Source organism: Furipterus horrens, unplaced genomic scaffold, assembly GCF_987537825.1.
Source record: "Furipterus horrens unplaced genomic scaffold, mFurHor1.1.pri manual_scaffold_4, whole genome shotgun sequence".
NCBI lineage: Eukaryota > Metazoa > Chordata > Mammalia > Chiroptera > Furipteridae > Furipterus > Furipterus horrens.
The window spans coordinates 86,591,015-86,613,076 of record NW_028327174.1 but is presented as its reverse complement, the minus strand read 5'-3'; the positions used below and the strand labels follow the sequence as shown (position 1 = coordinate 86,613,076).

At 39.4% G+C, this 22,062-nt stretch overlaps 1 protein-coding gene across 4 annotated transcripts in view; it reads right to left on the bottom strand.

Moving 5' to 3' along the window:
• Positions 1–22,062, bottom strand: part of PARP4 (poly(ADP-ribose) polymerase family member 4) — a 136,894-nt gene that overhangs the window by 23,090 nt on the left and 91,742 nt on the right. For all 4 annotated transcript variants that reach the window (XM_090273714.1, XM_090273716.1, XM_090273717.1 and 1 more), the window contains 9 exons: positions 18,684–18,879; positions 17,643–17,710; positions 16,874–17,061; positions 14,610–14,709; positions 11,269–11,439; positions 10,922–11,002; positions 9,354–9,434; positions 8,284–8,379; positions 7,339–7,461 (listed from right to left, as the gene is read on the bottom strand). In XM_090273714.1, coding sequence (XP_090129840.1) covers positions 7,339–7,461; positions 8,284–8,379; positions 9,354–9,434; positions 10,922–11,002; positions 11,269–11,439; positions 14,610–14,709; positions 16,874–17,061; positions 17,643–17,710; positions 18,684–18,879 — 1,104 coding nt within the window. The remainder of the gene's footprint in view (positions 1–7,338; positions 7,462–8,283; positions 8,380–9,353; positions 9,435–10,921; positions 11,003–11,268; positions 11,440–14,609; positions 14,710–16,873; positions 17,062–17,642; positions 17,711–18,683; positions 18,880–22,062) is intronic.

Below are 22,062 nucleotides of genomic sequence, written 5' to 3'. Positions count from 1 at the left end.
TATTGCATTTTAAAAATAAGTTACTTTAAAAATGAGATCAGAAATTAATTTTATAAAATCTCTGCCTTTCCCTTGGCCAGGGCTCTTCTAAGCCTGTTGTCTGGCTGCCTGTTAATGATCTGACCTAAAGTCATTCCAAATGGAATTCTTTCTTAGTCAGATTTTTTTAAATTTATTTTTTTATTTTTAGAGAGCACAAGGGAGGGAGAAAAGTGAGGGAGAGAAGCATCAATGTGCAAGAGAAACATTGATCGGTTGCCTCTCACACGCCCCCAGCCTGAGATCTGGCGTGCAACCCAGGCATTGTGTCCTGACCAGGAATTGAACTGGTGACTTTTCAGATGGCGTTACGATGCTCAGCCCACTAAGCAACACCAGTCAGGGGCTGTGTCACATTTTGGTAAGTAAAATAATCCATGAGGGAGAGCCACAGAGGCTTGAATATTTTGCCAAACTTGATGGTTCATTCAGAAAAATTATTGTAGCTAAAATAAATTATCGAGTCATCAATTTAATTTGTAATTTATAGATTTTCATCCTATAGATTTAGATCTGGAAGTATAAGGTCCAAAGCATTTAGCACAGAGAATATTGTCAATAATGTTGTAATAACTATGTATAGTGTGGGGTGATCATTTTACAAGTTATCTAAATGTCTCATCACCATGTTGTACAGATAATATTGTATGTTAACTGTAATTGAGAATTTTTAAAACTATTTTTAAGAATTCCAAAACATTTGAAAAATCAGTATGAAATAATCCAATATCACACTGTAGTAAAAGCCAAATGAAGTTAGAACCAATTTTGAAACTAAATTTAAAAATTTTAGAAACAATATACAGGTACAATGAGAAATCAGAAAACATAGGTAGACACAAAGAAGAAAAGAGAAATCACACTAATTCTTATATACAATGTCTGTTTGGCATATATCTCTCCAGGAATTTTCTGTGTGTTTGACACATTTTTAAAGTAAATATACATTTTCAAGGACCCATTTTGACAATAGGCTATCTTGTTGCGAGAACAGTAGTTGATTATGAGTTGTGCATCAGATGATTTTTTGCAAAACATAGCATTCAATAGCCCCTTGTGGGGGTAATGGAGACAGGACAGGATCACTGTCCCTCTGCATGGTCCTCTTCCCATCCTTTGACAATCCCTAAGTCATATTCCCTGAAGTGGAATCTGGAAGTCTCAGAATGACAGCTGCAGCCTCACACTGATGCTGTCAGCACACACAGTGCCTATGAGTGAGGCTGCTGGACAACCCTCAGTTTGGCTCAGCTTACCATTGTGATCAATATACACACACCTTCTACCTTACCAAACTCCCCCAAACATTTCGTTTGTGTTTATTTATTTACTTATTTTTAGAGAGAGAAGAAGGGAGGGAGAAAGAGTGGGAGAGAAACATGCATGTGTGAGAGTTACATCTATCAATTGACACTTGCATGCCCCCAACTGGGGACCTGGCCCACAACCCAGGCACGTGCCCTGACTGGGAATCCAACCGGCAACCTTTCAGTTCACAGGTCAGCACTCAGTCCACTGAGCCACACCAGCCAGGGCTATTCATATTTTTAAAAGTTTATTTATATTTTTGGTGGGCAATCCATGCCCATGGTACAAGATTCAAAGTACCCAAAGAGTACACTGCAGGGACAAAGCCCCCACAAAACCTCCTGGCCACCCGTGGTCTATCCCGGATGCAAGTTCTGTTACAGCACCTAGTGTCTCTCCCCAGGGATGATAAACATTCAGACATTTTAAAATAAGGACATAAACAAATAAGCAAAGAAATGTCCATTCTTTAATTTTTGTTTTTCCACTAGGAGTATGTAGTATGTTATTCACACTATTCTCCATCTTGCTTTTCCTGCTAATATACCTTAGAGTGTCTTCCTATAACAGCACATGCAGATACCTCACTATTTTTAAGGGCTGTGTAGATGTTGTACTACACTGAACAGAGGCTGTACTGACCTCTTGCACCCTCAGCTTGTGGATGGGTTCCTGTTTCAACACCCTTTCTAATGATGATGACAGTTCACATTTACTGACAAGAGTCAGGCCTGCTCTAGTGGTCCTACATGCATTAATTCCTGCACCTTTCACAAACCTGTGTGGCAGGTTTTCTTACTACTGTCAATCACCTCCCTTTTCCTTTAAAAAAAAAATGATTTTTTAAGTTCTATTTTTTTAAAGATTTTATTTTTATTTATTTTTAGAGAGAGGGGAAGGGAAGGATAAAGAGGGGGATAGAAACATTGATGTAAGAAACATCAATTGGTTGCTTCTCACAGGTCCCCATCCGGGGACCTGGCCTACAACCCAGGCATGTGCCCTAAGAATCAAACCAGCAACCTTTCAGTTCACAGGTCGGCACTCAATCCACTGAGACACACCAGTCATGGCTCAGCTGCCTTTTCTGATCTTTGCCAACCTAACAGCTTAAAAAATAGACCTGACTTCCAGTCAAGATGGAGGCATAGGTAGACATGCTTCGCCACCCTACACAACAATAAGAAGAAATACAACTACCTTAAAACTAAAAACAACCAGAACTTGCAGAAAACTAAATTGCATTGAAGTCCAACAAACAAAGATATAAAGAAGTAATTCTCATCCAGACAGGTAGGAGAGGCAGAGACAGGGCAGAGAGAATGCAGTGTGGAGACAGTGATGGTGGCAGCAAGGCAATGGCTGTGGCCAGCCGGGAGAAAGAGCAGCCACACATTATAAAAGTCAGGAGAGACACCTGGGAAGCGATCCCAGCATGAGACCAGACGATGTAGCTCAGGGCTCCAGTGCCAGGGAAAATAAAGCCTCATTGCCTCTGACTGTGAAAACCAGTGAGGGTTGGGGCGGAGGAAGAAACTGCTGATCTCTCTGCAGAGTCCATTTGTTTAGAGGGCCCCCGTGGTCCTAGATCGTCTGCAAACCCACCCACTTCAGAAACCACAATCAGGGCAATAGCTAAAGGGGTGTCAGTCCCATACGGAAGTGGGAGAAGTGCCTGAAAAAGGGGCGAGCGCTGAGCAAGTGGCATTGTTCCCTATCAGATCCATCCATCACACACAGCACAAAAATGCAGTCAAACGGGTTGCACCACACTGATGAATACCCAAGGCTCTATCCCTTACAATGTAACAGATGCGACAGCTTTACCTAAGACAGAGACAAAAACAGGAGCCTGTCAAGTTGAGGAGGCAGAGAAGTATGGCCCAAAAGAGGGGACAGATCAAGGTTCCAGTGGGAGAACTAGGTGATGAGGAGATAGCCAGCCTAACAGATGCAGAGTTCAAAATACTAGTGATAATGATGCTCAGCTCAGAGACTTGACAGACAAGATTAAGTACAACAAATGCATGAGGGAAGAAGTGAAGGCTACGCTAAGTGAAATGAAGGAAAATCCACATGAAACCGGTGGTGAAGGGAAGGAAACTGGGGTTCACATCAATGATTTGGAACATAAGGAGGAAATAAACAGTCAACTAGCATAGAATGAAGAAACAAGAATAAAAAAAAAAAAATAAGAAGAGGCTTAGGAACCTCTGGGACAACTTTAAATGTGCCAACATCCAAATCATAGGTGTGCCAGAAGGAGAAGAGGAAGAGTATGAAATTGAAAACTTATGTGAAATAATAATGAAGGAAAACTTTCCTAATTTGGTGTAGGAAATAGACATACAAGTCCAGGAAGCACAGAGAATCCCAAACAAACTAGACTCAAAGAGGGCCACACCCAGATACATCATAATTAATATGCCAAATGTTAAAAATAAAGAGAGAATCATAAAAGCAGCAAGAGAAAATAAGTGAGTTACCTACAAAGGTGTTCCTATAAGACTATCAGCTGATTTCTCAAAAGAAACCTTTCAGGCAAGAGGGGACTGGCAAGAAGTATTCAAAGTCATGAAAAGGAGGGACCTACCTCCACGATTACTCTACCCAGCAAAGCTATCATTTAGAATGAAAGGGCAGATAAAGTGCTTCCCAGACAAGGTAAAGCTAAAGGAGTTCATCATCACCAAGTCTTTATTATATGAAATGTTAAAGGAACTTATTTAAGAAAAAGAAGATCAAAATTATGAACACTAAAATGACAACAAACTCACAACTATCAACAATTGAATCTAAAAAATAAGAACAAAATCCAACTAAGCAAACCAGAATAGGAACAGAATCATAGGTATGGGGATCATTTGGAGGGTCATCAGCTGGGAGAGGGAAGCAGGAGAAAATAGGAAAAGATACAGGGATTAGGAAGTATAATTGGTAGGTACAAAATAGACAGGGGGATGTTAAGAATAGTATAGGAAATGGAGAAGCCAAAGAACTTACATGCACAACCCATGGACATGAATTAAGCTGGGTGAGATTGCTGGAGGGAAGGAGCATACTGGGCTGAGGGGAGCAAAGGGAAAAAAAAAATTGGGACAACTGTAATGGCATAATCAATTAAATATACTTAAAAAAACAGACCTCATTGCAGTTTTAATTTGCATTTCTCTCAGCCATAATTAGACTACGAATTGTCTCTTATGTTTAAGAGCCACATTATTTCCTCATTCGTGATTAAACCTTTGCCTGTTTTTCACTTGAATGACTGATGGTGTTCATAATTCCTGGGAGTTCTTTATATATTAAGGAAATCAATTTGTTTCTGGTAGAAAATTTTTTTTCTCATTTTATCTGTGTCTTAGGATTTTGTCTATCATATGCCTAAATTTCTTTGATTTTTTTTTGAAACACCATTCAAAGATCTCCTCAAGCAATCACAATACCTGATATCATACTATACTACAAGGTCACTTTAATCAAAACAGTCTGGTACTGGCATAAAAACAGACACATAGATCAATGGAACAGAATAGAGAGCCCAGAAATAAACTCAGGTCTCTATGGTCAACTAATGTTTGACAAAGCGGGGAAGGAGCCTAAAATGGAGTGAGAACAGCCTATTCAACAAATGGTGCTGGGAGAACTGGATTGGTACGTGTGAAAAAGTGAAACTAGACCACCAACTTACACCATACACCAGAATAAACTCAAGATGGCTCAAAGACTTAAATGTAAGCCATGACAGCATAATAGTCCTAGAGGAAAACATAGGCAGTAAAATTTCAGATATCCCACTCAGCAATATTTTCACCTATGTATCTCCTAGGGCAAGGGAAATAAAGGGAAAAATAAACAACTGGGACCACATCAAATGAAAAAGCTCCTGGGGAGCAATGGGGGAAAAAGTGGGACAACTGTAATAGGAAAACAATAAACAAATCAAAGATTAAAAAAGAAAAGAAAAAAAGCTTATGCATGGCTAACAAAATCATCATCAAAATGAAAAGAGAACTGACCATATGGGAGAACACATTTGCCAATAATACATTGAACAAGGGTTTAATCTCCAATATATATAAAGAACTCACGTGACTCAACCCCAGGAAGACAAACAATCCAATTAAAAAATGGACAAAGGACCTGAACAGATACTTCTCCAAGGAGAACATACAGAGGGCCCATAGGTATATGCAAGAATGCTCAACATCACTAGCCATCAAAGAGATGCAAATTAAAACCACAATGAGATACTACCTCACACTGGTCAGAATGCCCATCATTAACAAATCAACAAACAACAAGTGCTGGCCAGGATGTGAACAAAAGGGAACCCTAGTGCACTGTTGGTGGGAACGCAGACTGGTGCAGCCACTATAGAAATCACTATGGAAAACAGTATTTTTTTCTTCAAAAAATTAAAAATGAAACTTCCTTTTGACCCAGTGATTCCACTGCTGAGGATATACCCTAAGAATTCTGAAACACCAACTCAAAAGAACCTATGCACCTCTATGTTCATAGCAGTGCTATTTATGATAGCGAAGTGCTGGAAACAGCCTAGGTGCCCATCAATAAATGAGTGGATCAAAAAACTGTGGTACATTTACACCATGGAATACTACACAGCAGAAAGAGAAAAGGAAGTCCTACCTTTTGTGACAGCATGGATGGAACTGAAGCATATTATGCTAAGTGAAACAAGCCAGTTGGTGAAAGACAAATATCATATGATCTCACTTATAGGAGGATTCTAATGAACAAAATAAACTAATGAGCAAAATAGAACCAGAGGCATGGAAACATGAAACAGACTGACAGTGGCCAGAGGGGAGGGGGAAGGGGGATAATGGTGGAAAGAAGGAGAAGGGACTGTTCAAAGAACATGCATGAATGACCCACAGACACGGACAACAATGTGGGGACTGACTCTGGGAGTGGAGGGGGTGGACTGACGGAGAAGGGTAAAGGGAAAAATTGGGACACTGTAATAGAATAACAATAAAAAATTAAAAAAAAACAAAGAATTATGAAAAACAAACAAAAAACAGAGATTGCCTCAATGTTAGCTTTTCAGTACAGTTTTGGTATATTTACTCTTATTTGAGGAAACATTTGTGGTCTCGTTTTGTTGAGTTTTGTTTATTTACCATCTAAAAACATACTAAACATTATTATAATGTATGGTATGAGGTGGATACTAGACTTATCAGGGTGATTACCCTGTAAGTTATATAAATGTCGAATCACTATGTTGTATACCTGAAATTAATATAATATTGTATTTCAACTACAATTGACAAATAAAAAGTATTTTTAAAAATCATACTAAACATGATTTTATGAGCAAAGCAAATGACATCTAATATGTTTTTATGTTCTTAACTGACATCATAACTTTAAAAGGAATCCAAGAAAGTGAATATTGCCTATATTGTATAGTGCTTTCCCAAAATTCCTCTCCTCACCATTTTTTCCCCCTTAGGTTCTAAATTCATAAAATTTGGCAACTTTACTTCTCTAACCTGGATACTTGAGAGCACTGTCATGTTCCTTTGCTTTTGAATATGTCTTTCAATTTTTAGTTAAGTTACCTTTCTCAAGTTCCTTTTTGTCTCTGGCTACAAAGGTCATAGTATAAAACACTATAAACTTTAAGAAACATTGGTGATGAATTTATATTATTAGGTAGGACTTGTAACACTTCTTCATGACAAATCTATTATATTACTGAGAGTAAATGATTTTAGCTCCCTGTGTGACAGTTTATCTGTCTCTAAGTGAAGTGGAACCACACTTTTCCCTTTCTGTACTTACAGATACATTTCTATATGTGGAATATATGCAATAGCATTTTTATAAATGTACAAATGTTTGTATATGTGTTCTGCATATACAAATAATAAAGGTATTACTTTATCAAAGAGTTCCCCTCACCACCATAAAAAATAGGAAAACACAATACCAATCTATGCAGTAATTAATACTTACCTGTGGTATGCTGGCGTCTGGGTGTTCTTCCTGCCAGCTCATGTACGGCAGGAAATCTACATCTTCTTTGGCAATAAGTTCCATAATATTTGGAGTATTAGGAAAAGGTGACTCATTACCATCCTATAGTGAATCACAATTAGGTAAAAACAAAACAGGCATTATTAAGTGAAATGATTATTATACATTCTAAAGCCCTGTGAATGTTTCATTTGGAATATATGTGGGTGTCAAACTGGATCCTGCATCCTGGACCTCAGGTAAGAGAAAAATAGGTGGAGAAGAGAGGCATCCTCGTTTGAGTGGTGTTACTCTTTACTGAGTGGGCACTTAAGTAAGTGCCTTAAATTTATGGGACAGAAAGGGCTTTTCAGAGAGTAAAGTAAACCCAGGCCTTTTCTATTTCTTGAAGGTCTTGAATTAATAAATGTTGAGAAATGCCAAAAAAGTAACAAAATTGTAGTAAGTTTTGAAAGCACACATTTAACTAATTAATAATTATAACATTAAAAGTAATAATGTATGTATTTCATTTAGAGAGGTCACCATGAGCCCTTACTCTGACGCCCTGGCTTAATGACCCTCTATCTCTCCCTTCCTTGTTCATCACAGACCAAGACGTGGATATTGTCAGCGACAGAGTAAGAGTAATTTTTTGTAAATATGTAAACATAGAAAATAACCACGGCCCTGGCCAGTGTGGCTCAGTTGATTGGAGTGTCACGCCATAAACCAAAGGTTTCACGGGCTCAATTTCTAGTCAGGACACATACCTCGGTTGTGGGTTCAGTTCCCAGTCAGGGCACATACAAGAGACAACCAATCGATGTTTATCTATTACATTAATGTTCTCTCCCTCCCTTCCTCTCTAAGTAAAATCAATAAGCATGTTCTCGAGTGAAGATTAAAAAAAAAAAAGAACCATTAATTAACAACATTACGTACCCTTTTCTCAACTGCTACAAAGCTGGTAAACTGTGTTATGAGAGAGTTTTCTTTACTGAGTTGAATAATCAGAGATTTTAGGATTTGCTTCTTCATCTAGGATAGAATAAAACAAATGCAAACATGTCTCGTTTTATTTTTCATTAAATGAATATTAAGTAATCTAAAAGATGTTTTTCTATAAAAAGCAAATCATTTCATAACTAGAATTTCAAACTAAACATTGAGTCAATATCCCAGGCTAAAAATGTCAAGTTGGTGACTAAATGTTTTCTGTTTAACTGAGCAGCCAAGTCCTAGAAGGAATAATTCTATTTATAGAGCCCTTTGTAGATTACAAAGAACTCTCACTCTGAAGTGTGTTGAGCTTCTGAAATCCGACAGGAAGTCTATGTGTCCTTTTTTCAAGATGAGACTCTAAGTCATGGATAGGTGAAGCAATTTACCCAGGACTGTCTGGTGGCAGGGCTGGTCAGATCCCCTCAGAGATAAGAGGGTTGTAAGCAAAACGAACTCAAGGCCGTAACGGAAGGGCAGCACAGGAGAGCACTGAAGGCACAGGTCACCTATCACAAGCAGTAACTGTTTGCAAGGGAATCAGTGGCCATGTGTGGCATGCTGTTACTCTCTTTTGGGGATGGCATTGAGTCCTGATGCTTCTAACCTCGTTTTAAATCACAGCCTTGAAGGGGCCAGCAGGGCCATCCTGGCTAAATGGGAGCCACCAGCCAGGGGCCTCCTCAGCTCAGCCAAGAGGGAGTAAAGTAGCTTTGTCTGTGCTGTGTGTCCAAAGGCGGGTTGCCCACCTGTCCTGCACCTGGCTCTTCATCAGGAAGAGGGGACTATGACCATCAATAGCACGTAAGAGCTCCAGTGAAAGATGCTCTCAGAGTGCTCTCTCTTACAGGCACAATCACCACGGAGTTCTCAGAGCACCCTGCACCCTGACGTGACAATACATGCTCCTGATACTGCATGTATCTCCATCCTGCTTTCCATGTCCATGGAAAAGTCCATTTAAGAAGAACCATGAACAAAGCACATAGGTTTTTGCTATGAAAAGAGCAGACCTCATGATTGGTTGCATTTTCGTGGAGAATGCCATCTTCATAATCTCTGATCAGGGCTCGTGCTGTCAGCTTGTGAATCACCTATTTAAGCAGCAAAGAAAGAAAGATTCAAATGTCTTCTAATTACAGTCATACATACAAAACCATTTTAAAACAGAGGTACCCTTTATATACACTAAAATTTACCTTTTTTAAGTGTACAGTTTGATAAGTTTCAGTAAGTGTACACAATTCTGTGACCACCACTGAAATAAAGACCTTAAAGATCCTGCGTGCCCCTTTGCAGTCCACCTCTAGTCCCTGCCAACACCTCATCTGTTTTCTGTCCCTACAGTTTTGCTTTTTCTATAAGGCCATTTTGCCAATTCATTTTATTTCAAAAACTGTGAACTGTTCTATTGTAGGAGGAGCCAGCTTAGTGCTGTGATGCCCTTACATGACTATGGTCCCCATGCTGAAGGGCAGGAAAAAGGGTTCCCTCCTCTTCCTCTCAAATGACTACAAAACAGAACAGATCTTAAATGACCATATCCGCTTTCAGTGAGAAGTCCAGCTCTTATAATTGTGTTAGTGATCAGACCACAGTTCACAGAGGAAGCACAACTATAAAAAATTGTGATTTTATGAAAAATGACATCTTCCCAGGTAAAACCCTTTAACTTTATTCCTATCTAAGATTCAATTTTTTAAATAACATGGTAATTACTTTAAGTTATATATATCAGTCACTGGCAAGTAATAATTATAGTTATTGATTCAATGTCAAAAAAGCGATATTGTATTTAAACAAAGAAACAAACAAACCAAACCCAGCAATGTTTGAGAAGTGGTTTCCCTGTCTTTACAAATACTCCTATAAAAAGCAAGCTACATATAATATAGCATAGATAGGTTAGGAATTTTCTAGGTCTAACTATAGTAAATGAAAATACTACAAACTTTTTGGTGCTAATTCATTTGCTTTTAATCCAAGAGTAGAAAAAACAAACACAGCCCCAATAAAGATGTTTTATTTAACCTACTACTGTTATTTACTATTTTAAAATAACATAGGTGCCCTGACTGGTGTGGCTCAGTTGGCTGGGTGTCGTCCTACACAGGGAAAGTCACTGGTTGATTCCCGGTCAGGGCACATGCCTGGCGGAGATCAGGTTCCCAGTTGGGCGCGTGCAAGAGGCAATGTTTTTCTCCCTTTCTCCCTCCCTTCCCCTCTCTCTAATAAATAAATAAATATCATAAAATATTTAAAATTACATAGGTGGACCAGCAGTACTTTGAGTCATGGACATCTGTGAAGCCTCACTAAAATTTTTTCATGCATAAAATACCAAATTTAATTGCAGTTATTCATACCCACTGATGCCTACATGGACATGGCTAGACTCAAGAATCCAGATGAAGAACTGCTTGCTACATTAGAAACTGAAAAAAAATGTCCTCATTTGTACTGAAATGTCAACACAGAAAAACAGCAATAACAAAGGAAGTACACTGAGGATTCTATATGAAAATATAAAATTATTATAGCTTTCAAGCACTATGTCCACAGTTTAAATTTTGAATCTTACAGTTCCAGTTGTCTTCTGAAGTTCAGTAGTCGATACCATTGTAGAAAATTCCTTTTCTTGAATTAATGCACACAGAGTTGCCTGAAATAGGAAAAAAATTCCTTATTAGCTTTTCTACCCCCCATTATTTCAGTCAGTCTGACAGTGATTCTTTCAGCGATTTCCTTTCTCCTTTCAACAGAAATTAAACCAGGGCCTGTGGCGCCATTGTGTTCCTGGAAAGACAAAATTTGCCAGTGTATTATAATTTGGGGAAGAAGGAGAGGGAAAAAAATCAGACAGAAAAGAAAATTACTAGCAAAATACATTGCTCTTCCCACGGTAAAACAAACTGTGTTTCTCTTTACCTGAGTACAATGAGGAATAAGGCTATAGACCAGGAGCCGGTCATTGTGGAACAAGGCCTGCACATGGGCTGGAGCCTGTAGGGGCTCTGCTGCGCCTGGACTGAACTGATGCCACTTCACAGAGACTGAGCGGCAGCTCGGGGATCGCGACCGAGTCATCTGGTCTTCTATCTATTTGTTAAAGAGGAATTATTTCACTTTCAATGTTGTACCCAAAAAATAGTTACTTAACACTTAAACTTTACATTCTATCCTTTGGGACTTGTAACTTTTTTTTTAGGCAATAGCACATAATTTAAATGTACAAAACATCCTAAAATTATTGGATTAATTTCTTTTTTTTTTTTTTTTACCTCATCCCTTTATTTCTTTTTTTAATATCTTTTATTGATTATACTGTTTCAGTTGTCCCAATTTCTTTTCCTTCTGCTCCCCTCCACCCAGTGACCCCCATCCCTCCAGCTGTCCCCCTCTTTAGTCCATGTCCATTGGTTGTGCATATAGTTCTTCTCAACATCTTCCTGTCTACTCCATTCCCTGCTACTATGCTTCTTAATTCCTGTACCATCTCCCTCCCTTTTCCCCTTCCCCCTCCCTGCTGACCTATCCCCAATATGTTCCCCATATCTATAATTCTTTTTCCACTCTCATTGCCCACTTAGTTTAACTTTGTTTTGATTCCCTAGCTTCTGTTGTTGGTTGTTGTGATGCAGTTTTCATTTCAATGTTCATAATTTTGATCCTTCTTCTACTAAACCAGTCCCTTTAACATTTCATATAACAGTGGTTTGGATCTAATGAAATCCTTCAGTTTTACTTTGTCCTGGAAGCACTTCATCTGCTCTTCTACTCTGAATGACAGCTTCGCTGGATAGAATACTTATGGCTGTAGGTTTCTGATTTTCATTACGTTGAATATTTCTTGCCACTCCCTTCTTGCCTGCAGGGTCTCCTTTGAGAAATTGGCTGATAAGTCTAATTGGGACCCCTTTGTACATAATTCTTTTCTTCTCTCTTGCTGCTTTTAAGATTCTCTCTTTAATTTTTGACAATTTGATTATAATGTATCTTGGAGTGGTTCTCCCTGGGTCCAGTTTTTCTGAAACTCTCTGTGCTTCCTGGACCTGTAAGTCTATTTCCTTCCCCAAGTTTGGGAAGTTCTGCTTCATTATTTTTTCACATAATTTTTAAATTTCTAGTTCTTCTTCTTCGCACTCTGGCAACCCTATTATTCGAATGTTCATTCACTTATAGCTGTCCCAGTGGTTTCTGAGCCTATCTTCATGTTCCTCCCTTTTTGTTTCCTCTTTCTGCACTGGTCGACTGTTTGTTCTTTCCTTATGTTCCGATTTGTTGATTTGACCTCTGGTTTTCCTTTCCTCACCACTTGTCTCGTATGTGTTTTCGTTCATTTCAGTGTGACTAGCTTTCATTCCTTCCCCGTCTTGTTCCAAATCTTTTGTTAATTCTGTAAGCCACCTTATGACTATAGCTCTGAACTGAGCCTCAGAAAGATTTCTTATTTGCTCATCGGTTAGGTCCCTCATCTGCTGCCTGGTGAGCTGTGTCACCGGGATTTCAATCATGGTTTGTTTCATCCTGTCAGTTTTCTGTTTACCTTTGTTTCCTGGGTGGGCTGTAGGGGGCAGTGCCCTGTGCACTCATCACTACCCAGCGACCAGCGACCTTTTTTGCTGCTCTGTTGCACTTTGTGTGGGGGCAGGGGTCCAAGATGGATTCCTGCTGTTACTCTCCACTGAGAGACCGGGAGGCTCCTTCCCCACGGCCTCACCGTCCAAGGCAATGGGGGGTCTACCTTCCCCAGCGTTGGAATCGCGAGCTGCCAGATCTTGACTGCAGCCGGGATTGCTCCCCTGGCATTTCTCACAGTCTTGCCGCTATCCCTGCTGCTACCGCAGACAGCACTGTCTGACCTTTCCTTCCTGATTCTAGTTTCGCCCCTCTTACATGTCCAGACAAGCTCCACTGGTTTATAGCTTCATACGTTGGGCTTCCATGTCGTTTTATTTTCTGGAATTTCTGGTTATCTTTGGTTTTGAGGTAGTTGTATTCCTACTTAGTTGTAGAGGGAGACAGAGCGTGTCTGTCTAAGCCTCCATCTTGGCCGCAAGTCCTACATTAGTTAATTTCTAATATACAGCTCTGGCATGGAGTAAATTCTAGTTATAAAAATTAATCCTACAAAAGACTCACGTAGACAGGTCTCCAAAGAAGATACGTGAGTGGCTACTAAGCACTAAAAATATATTCCACATCATTAGTCATTAGGGAAATGCAAGTCAAAACCCCAGTGTGATACAAGTGTACACACATTAGCATGGTCATTGTAAAAACAAAAACATGAAATGGAAAATAAGGATTGACCAGGATGTAGAAAAATTGGAACCCTGGAACATTGCTGGGAATGTAATAAAATGGTGCATCAACTGTGTGAACAATGGCATGGTATTTCCTAAAAAAACTAAACATAAAATCACCATATGATCTGGCAATTACACTTTTGGGCATATGCCAAAAATAATTGAAATCAGCATCTCAAACCATGCTTGTACACCAATACTTATAGCAGCATGGTTCACAATTGCCAAAGGTGGAAACAACCCAACTGTCTACCAATAAATGAATAGATAAGCAAAATGTTGTAGATATAGACAATGAATATTATTCAGCCATTAAAAAGGAATAAAATTCTGACATATGGTACAACATGGATGAATCTTGAGGCATTATGCCAACTGAAATAAGCCAGGCATTAAAGGACAAATACAATATGATTCCACTTATATGGGATATCTAAAGTAGTCAACTTTATAGAGACAGAAAGTAAAAGTGGTTGCCAGAGACGGGGGGAGGAAGAATCAGTTGTTGTTTTATGGGGATAGAGTTCTGTTCAAGAAGATGAAAAAGTTCTGGAGATGGAATGCTGTGATGGTTGCACAACAATGTGAATATACTTAATGCCACTGAACTGTACACTTAAAATGACAAAATGGTAACTTTTATGCATATTTAGCCACAATAAAAATTAACTTTAGCAAAACATGTATAATACTTCACTTTTAAAAATCAACCCATGACATTTTATAAGGCAGATATCAAACCACTAGCTAGGAGAATGACCCAATTTCAAATTCACTGTGCTCCTGTCAGGCAGAAGGTCAGAGGTCATCAGGGGCAGGCGCATATCTTGGGGCCTCTGCCTCTTTCTAGCTCACGTTCCCATTCATGAAAACACAGAAGTTACTGTCAATATATTTGTACAAAGATAACATTTCCACATGTAAACATAAGACTAGAAAGAATATGTTTGAGAAACATACCTGTTTTTTCCAACTATGTTTGGATTTTGAGTTAAAATATTCAAATAGTCCAGCACCACACTGGGACAGAGTCCTTAGGATATGACGATTTGCTGTAGAACTGATCACATTTCACAAGCATTACTTTTTAAGAAATTCTAGAAACATTCTGGAAGTCCATGTAGTTAATAAGATTGACACAATTCAAGACCCAACAGAAGAGACATTATGTACAGAAGAATTTACTCTTCTGTAGCTCAGGTTCAGAAGATAAAACATATGACAGAAAGTATGAAACATAGGAAGGTTTGTAAACATAATTAAGTTCCACACATTAGAGGGCTTATTTCTTTCTCCTAAAAGACTAAAAGCAGAAATTCTTCACTTCTGATTTACTGAAGGAGGAAGCAGATAATTCTGGGGGAAAAAACAAAAACAAAAACAAAAAAACCCCAGAAGATACCAAAATGCTTATAAAGATCAACCTACTTTCAAGTGTCAAAACTACCGAAATCTGATTCCAAAGGCCAAGAAATGGCATAAGGGTTAATAAAGTCTATAGCTTGAAAGGTATAAATCCACAACTCTCATTATAGCAAAGATAATCTCTGATATTTAAATGACAACTTCCTATTAAATTTCTCTCAAAAATAATTCTTCACCTATCAAGAATGACTTTCTTAGAGCTTTCTCCTGACATATTAATGAAATGATTGATAACTTTTCAGAAAAAGAGCTTAAGAAAGTTATCTCTGAAACATTTTTTAGCCTATTGATAAAGATCAGATTTGTCTTCAGACCTTGAAATTAATTGGTGGTGATTACAACACTGATTAAAAAATCCTTCAGCTGGAGTTTATCTGTATTTTATAAATTCCTCAGTTAGTGAGGCTACTTAGAACCTTTTCTGTATGTGGACTCCAAGGACAACTTGTTATAATGGCAGGAGTTCTACTCCTGGAGAACTCGCAGCGTTTTGCTGGAATTTTTGAACACAAGTGAGTATGCTTTAAGTGAGGCAGAAACATTTAGAAAGGTCCTAAAAACTGGACCGAATAGCAATTCCAGCTCCCTCAGGCTGGGTCATGTCAATGAGCACAGTCACCCCTCACACCCCCCTTTCTTCCTGCCTGGCACTTAGGACCCCATCTCCCTTTGAGGTTCTGGATTACTCTGTCTCCCACATGCAGTACTACAGCCTGAGCCTAGCAGTGTCTGCCCCATAACAGACCCTCCACAAAGACACAGAGTCTTGTGCGCTGGGACACTGGACCCTGACTACATGCAGTGGGGAGCAGGAAGGTGTTGCTGTGACCAGGAAGATGAAATAGGGTGCTTACTCAGGCAGGCTTAGGACTGGCCACCTGGTATCCAAAGGTGCAAGTTATCTGCTGTGCGTCAGACACATTTTCTGGATGGTGTGTGATGCCCTGTTAGACCTCAGATTACAAAAAACAGGACTAGGAGCTGGGACTGAGGAGAGGCAGAGAGAAGAGTCCTCTGGGCAGGGAGGGAAGACCATCCAGGAACATCAAGGGCCCGGATCACTACAGAAGCCCAGGGAGTCCTAGGACAGCACAGTGTGAGGTAAGGGAGGGCTGGTGACTGCTTGCCAGGTGGGAGCACAAGGAGGTGCAGGAGAGGTATGTTCTGTGCAAACACCAGTCCAGCCTCTTTGGTTTGGTGTTTTCCTTGTACTTATACCATATCCCTCAATTCAACCAGAAAAGCTAACTATAATTGGGGAGGGGCTTCATTTCAACATAATGGGGTTTAGACTCCCCAGAGAAAGATTCTCTATACACCTCAGGGTTTGACAATGTGAAGCTCACAGAAAGCTCATCAGCAAGGTGTTGTGAAGAGCAGAGCAGCGGGGTGGAGTCCTGAGGCAGCAGGCCTCTCAGCCCCAGTCTGAAACTCTGAAACCACCCTGGGCTTCTCAGGATAGGTTGAAAATTTGGACTTTTATGAAAAGTAACACTAACATTGATTTGGTGCTTGCTATGGGCCACTTTGTTTTAAGTGCTTTCTATACATGAGTTCATTTAATTCTCAGAGGTGTTTGCATCACCACCTTCATTTTATAGAGATTAAACAAGTTGCCCAAGGTCATAGGTAATACATGGCTGGCTTGGAAGTTGAGACCCAGGCAGTCTGGCTCACAGCCCAGGGCTCCATAGCTGTACCCTAAATAGCTTCTCTACACAGGTATCAACCTCACAACTGCCCAGAACCCTCTGTGGGCCAACAAGACACCCACTCCCAGGCAACAACCTGCCACTCACCCAACCCCGCAGGAGAACAGCCGGGTATGCTGCACGTGCCTCTTCACCAGCTGCAGAGTCAGGCCCTCCTCCTGCAGGTGACCGTCAGATATAAGGAGGATGTTCCGTAACCCTCGAGAGGGGGGCAATAAACTTAAATATCGAAGCGTTTTCCAGAAGTCGGTGTTTCCCATGGTAGGCAAGGCAGACTGCAGAAAATGAAGAGAAAAACTATTTATCCCTTTTGGGGGACATTCATCATTCACTCTAGTCATTTACTGAGCATGTCTCTCAATGACAGTTTAGAAGTATTGTCACTGAAAAGGTACTTATCTCTAATTATACATTTGTGAAACAACTGCATTTATATCCTTTGAATTTGTTACATGTCACATGGTAACTACAATATTATCAATCAGCAGTTATCTGCTTTTTTATGGTTTTCAAAGAACTATTACATCAAACACCCCTGGGACTGCCAGCCTGGACTGAGGAATGACTGGCCATACTGAGCTTGCTCCATTTAAAACAAAGAAAAAAAAGGGACAGAAGAAAACACTGCAAAACTGTTAATGCTGGTTGGTGAGACTGTGGGTTATATTTTCTTTCTGCCCTTTTTAATATCCAAATTTCCTTCAATGAGTTCATAATTGCATTTATCAGTGAAATAAAAGAGCCCACTAACACAATATGGAAGGACTGGGGGTGTTCTGACAGTTGTCTCTTGGGCAGTGCCACTAAAACTGGATAGATACAGACTCAGGAAAAAAAAGGGAGGGGTTTTACTCACCGCAATGAACTCTGCTGGCACATTATTGCTTGTGATGTACTTAGGGAATGAAAATAACTCCTTATAACCTGTGTAGGAAGATTGGTGTGAGGTGTTGCCATTAAATATTCACTTTATTGACTACTAAAAAACAATAATGCTAGGTGATTTTAACATATAAGAAAGCCCCACAGTATTCCTTGAAATAATAAGTTCTAGTGCAAACTATGCACTTTATTGTGCAAAAGGTTTTGAGTCAAAGTATGTGTGCAGACTCCGTTCTGTAGCAGATTGTGTATGCAAAGTCAGATGCAGGTATCACAATAGCCCAGGCAGCCTGGCCACCAGAAGGATACATTCTCCTTCCATGGCCTGCCTCCAGTAGTAGCAGACTCTGGCTCCTTCATAAAGGGGCTGGGCCTTTGCTAAATGACACAGAAGAACCAATAGGACATGTTCCCTCACTGCACTCTGTGGTCCTTCTCTCATCTCTAAAGTGCCTTCTTCTGGTGGCTGAAATGGCCCTGGGCCCCCATCTGGACATGGCATTATCTATCTTCTAATACGGCTGACTTGTTGCTTGCTGAGATCATTCCTTATACATTTTTTACTATTGGGCTAATTTCCAAAGTTCTGTCCATATCCTTGGGACCCTCATAAGTCATCAGACCAATAGTCTTGTGTTTGGTTCAGCTGATAGTAATGACCGTAATGTTTATATTGCACTTACTAGAAATGAGGCCCTGTTTCAAATTCATTACGTATATTAGCTCACTCCTCACAACAACACTGTAAGGTAGAGACTATTATTACCTTCAGAATACAGATGAGGAAACTGAGGCACAATAAGGTCAAGTAACTTGCCTAAGGGGACACCCAAAACTACTAAGTGGTAGAACTTGGATTTGAATCCAGAGGCCTAAGTCCAGAATTCTTGAACACTGTACTGTTCTAACTCTCACTGCAAAGGTGAGGTCAGGACACTGACAAGCTGTCATCTCAACCCACAAACAGGATGATATGAAGGAGGCTCACTGAACACACCAGTCAAAGAGCACTCACCTGAGCCAAACTTGACAATGTTTACCTTCTGCTTCTTACCAACCAAAGACAGTGCGTATAAGGCAATTTGCTTGGCTTGCAAGAATGTCACACCCTCCATGGAATTGGAGCAGTCGAGACATATAACCATTTCACTCTCCTCGGCTGCATCAGGGAGGGTGATGGTGAGGTCTGGCTGGAAAACAAGCATGCAGGCCTGCAAGGAGAAAGGTGCTGGGCTGATGCTTCTCACAATGTAAACCGGCCTGGGTGGTTCAAAACCGCACAAATCTATGTGTCAATGACTACAGCATTTTGATTCAAAAACCCACCCACACAATCTCTCTAAACAATGCATATGTGTTTGGGATAGAATAACAGAATGTTTAAGAATGGCCTTCCTATAAACCGATGAAAACATCCAGGGAAAGGCACAGTGCTTCACCCTACATCTCTGATGCTAGTGAGAAGGTGCCACTTGCCATGGGAACAGCTGGCACAAAAATCCTATTAGCCTCAAAGGAAGAGACATAGACACACCAATGCAGGAATGAGTGTGCATTTCACTTAAAATACACCCAATGTACAAAAACCAATATTTACAGATGTGGAATTAAATGTGTTTATTCCTGTGACTAAATGGATTATCAGTTCACCATGCTCAGCTGTGGCATCTGGAAGAGAATTTACTTTATATGATACCAACATTTCAAGCATCCCTCTAAGGTACAAAGCAAGATATACATAGAACTAGGGTTTGCAGAGTTTGGCATAAATATGTCATTTTTATTGGAAAAGAGCTACTTGTAAAAGTTGAAAACTTTTTAGCTAGGTAAGATAATACTAAAAAAAAGAGTAAGATTTATTCAACAATAGTTCAAATAAAGAGCAGAATATGAGAGCAGGAGTTTCCAACATATAATCCGTAAACCTCTGAAAGGTCAGAAATTAATATAGAATTAACATCTGAAATTTATATGGTATCAACACTGTCTGAAGAATGAATAAGTAATATGCCTTTCTCTCACATATATGCATGTACTATTCTACAAGGACTATAAATGCTATTGTGATTACTAAAATATACATACTAATCTTTTATTTTATTTTATTAAAAATTATTTTTAATTGCTTTTTATTACAGTTGTCCCATTTTTTACCCATTGCGCCCCACCCAGCCCACCTCTTCTCCCACAGTCATTCCCCACCCCGTTGTCCATGTCCATGTGTCATTTATACACGTTCCCTGACTAAACCCTTCTCTTACTTATACCCCTTCTCTCCCTACCCCCTACTCCCTGATAACTGTTATTCTGTTCCTTGTTCAATTTGTTTGTGTTGTTCTTTAGTTTCCTGTATCAGGTGATATCATATTGTATTTTTCTTTCTTTGCCTGGCTTATTTCACTAAGCATAATTCTCTCTAGTTCCATCCATGTTGTCACAAATGGCAGGAGTTACATCTTTCTTTCTGCTGCATAGTATTCCATTGTATAAATGTACCACAGTTTTTTAATCCACTCATCTACAGATGGGCACTTAGGCTGTTTCCAGAACTTGACTATTGTAAATAGTGCTGCTGTGAACATAGGGGTGCATAAGTTCTTTTGAATTAGGGTTTCAGGATTCTTCAGGTATAATCCTAGTAGTGGAATCGCTGGTTCAAAAGGCAGTTCCATTTTTAGTTTTTTGAGGAAATTCCGTACTGTTTTCCACAGTGGCTGCACCAGTCTGCATTCCCACCAACAGTGCACTAGGGTTCCTGTTTCTCCACATCCTCGCCATCAATTGTTGTTTGTTGATTTGATGATTTGTTGATGATGGCCATTCTGACTGGTGTGAGGTGGTATCTCATTGTGGTTTTTATTTGCATCTTTCTGATGGCTAGTAATGTTGAGCATTCTTTCATGTGTCTATGGACCCTCTGTGTATCCTCCTTGGAGAAGTGTTTGTCAGAACCTTTGCCAATTTTTAATGGGCTGTCTGTCTTCTTGGTGTTGAGATGTTTAAGTTCTTCATCTATCTTGGAGATCAATCCCTTGTCTGAGGTATGATTGGCAAATATGTTTTCCCATATGGTTGGTTTTCTTTTCATCTCGCTGATATTTTCTTTTGCTGAGCACAAACTCTTTAGTTTGATGTAGTCCCATTTGTTTATTCTTTCCTTATTTCCCTTGCCTTAGGAGATGTATCAGTGAAAATATTGCTACGTGGGATATCTGAAATTTTACTGCCTATGTTTTCCTGTAGGACTTTTATGGTGTCATGGCTTACATTTAAGTCTTTGCCCAATCTTGAGTTTATTCTGGTGTATGGTGTAAGTTGGTGGTCTAGTTTCATTTTTTTGCACGTCCCTGTCCAGTTCTCCCAGCACCATTTGTTAAAGAAGCTCTTCTCACTCCATTTTATGCTCCTTCCCCCTTTGTCAAATATTAGTTGACCATATAGACCTGGGTTTATTTCTGGGCTCTCTATTCTGTTCCATTGATCTATATGTCTGTTCTTATGCCAGTACCAGACTGTTTTGATTACAGTGGCTTTGTAGTATAGTTTGATCTGGTATTATGATTCCTCCTAATGTGTCCTTCTGTTTCAAGATTGCATTAGCTATTCGGGGTCTTTTTTGGTTCCATATAAATTTTTGAAGTGTTTGTTCTAGGTCTTTGAAATATGTCATTGGTATTTTAATAGGGATTGCGTATAATCTGTAAATTGCTTTAAGTAGTATGGATGTTTTAATGATGTTGATTCTTCTCATCCATGAACATGGTATTTGCTTCCATTTATTTGTATCTTCCTTAATTTCTTTCTTCAGTGTTATACAGTTTTCGAAGTACAGGTCTTTTATCTCTTTGGTTAAGTTTATTCCTAGGTACTTTATTTTTCTTGTTGCTATAGTAAATGGGATTATTTTTTAGTTTCTATCTCTGATAATTTACTGTTGGTGTACAGAAATGTTTTCGAATTCTGTATATTGACTTTGTACCCTGCTATTTTGCCAAATTCACTTATTATGTCGAGTAGTTTTTTAGTGGAGTCTATAGGGTATTCTATGTACACTATCATGTCACCTGCAAATAATGACAGTTTTACTTTCTCTTTTCCATCTTGGATGCCTTTCATTTCTTTTTCTTGTCTGATTGCTGTGGCTAGGACTTCCAACACTATGTTAAATAGGAGTTGAGAGAGTGGACATCTATGTCTTCTTCCTGATCTTAAGGAGAATGCTTTCAGTTTTTGCCCATTGAGTATGATGCTGGCTTCAGGTTTCTCATATCTTGCCTCTTTTATGTTGAGGTATGCTCCCTCTATTCCCATTGTGCTAAGTGTTTTAATCATAAATGGGTGTTGTACTTTATCAAATGCTTTTTCTGCATCTATTGATATGATCATGTGGTTTG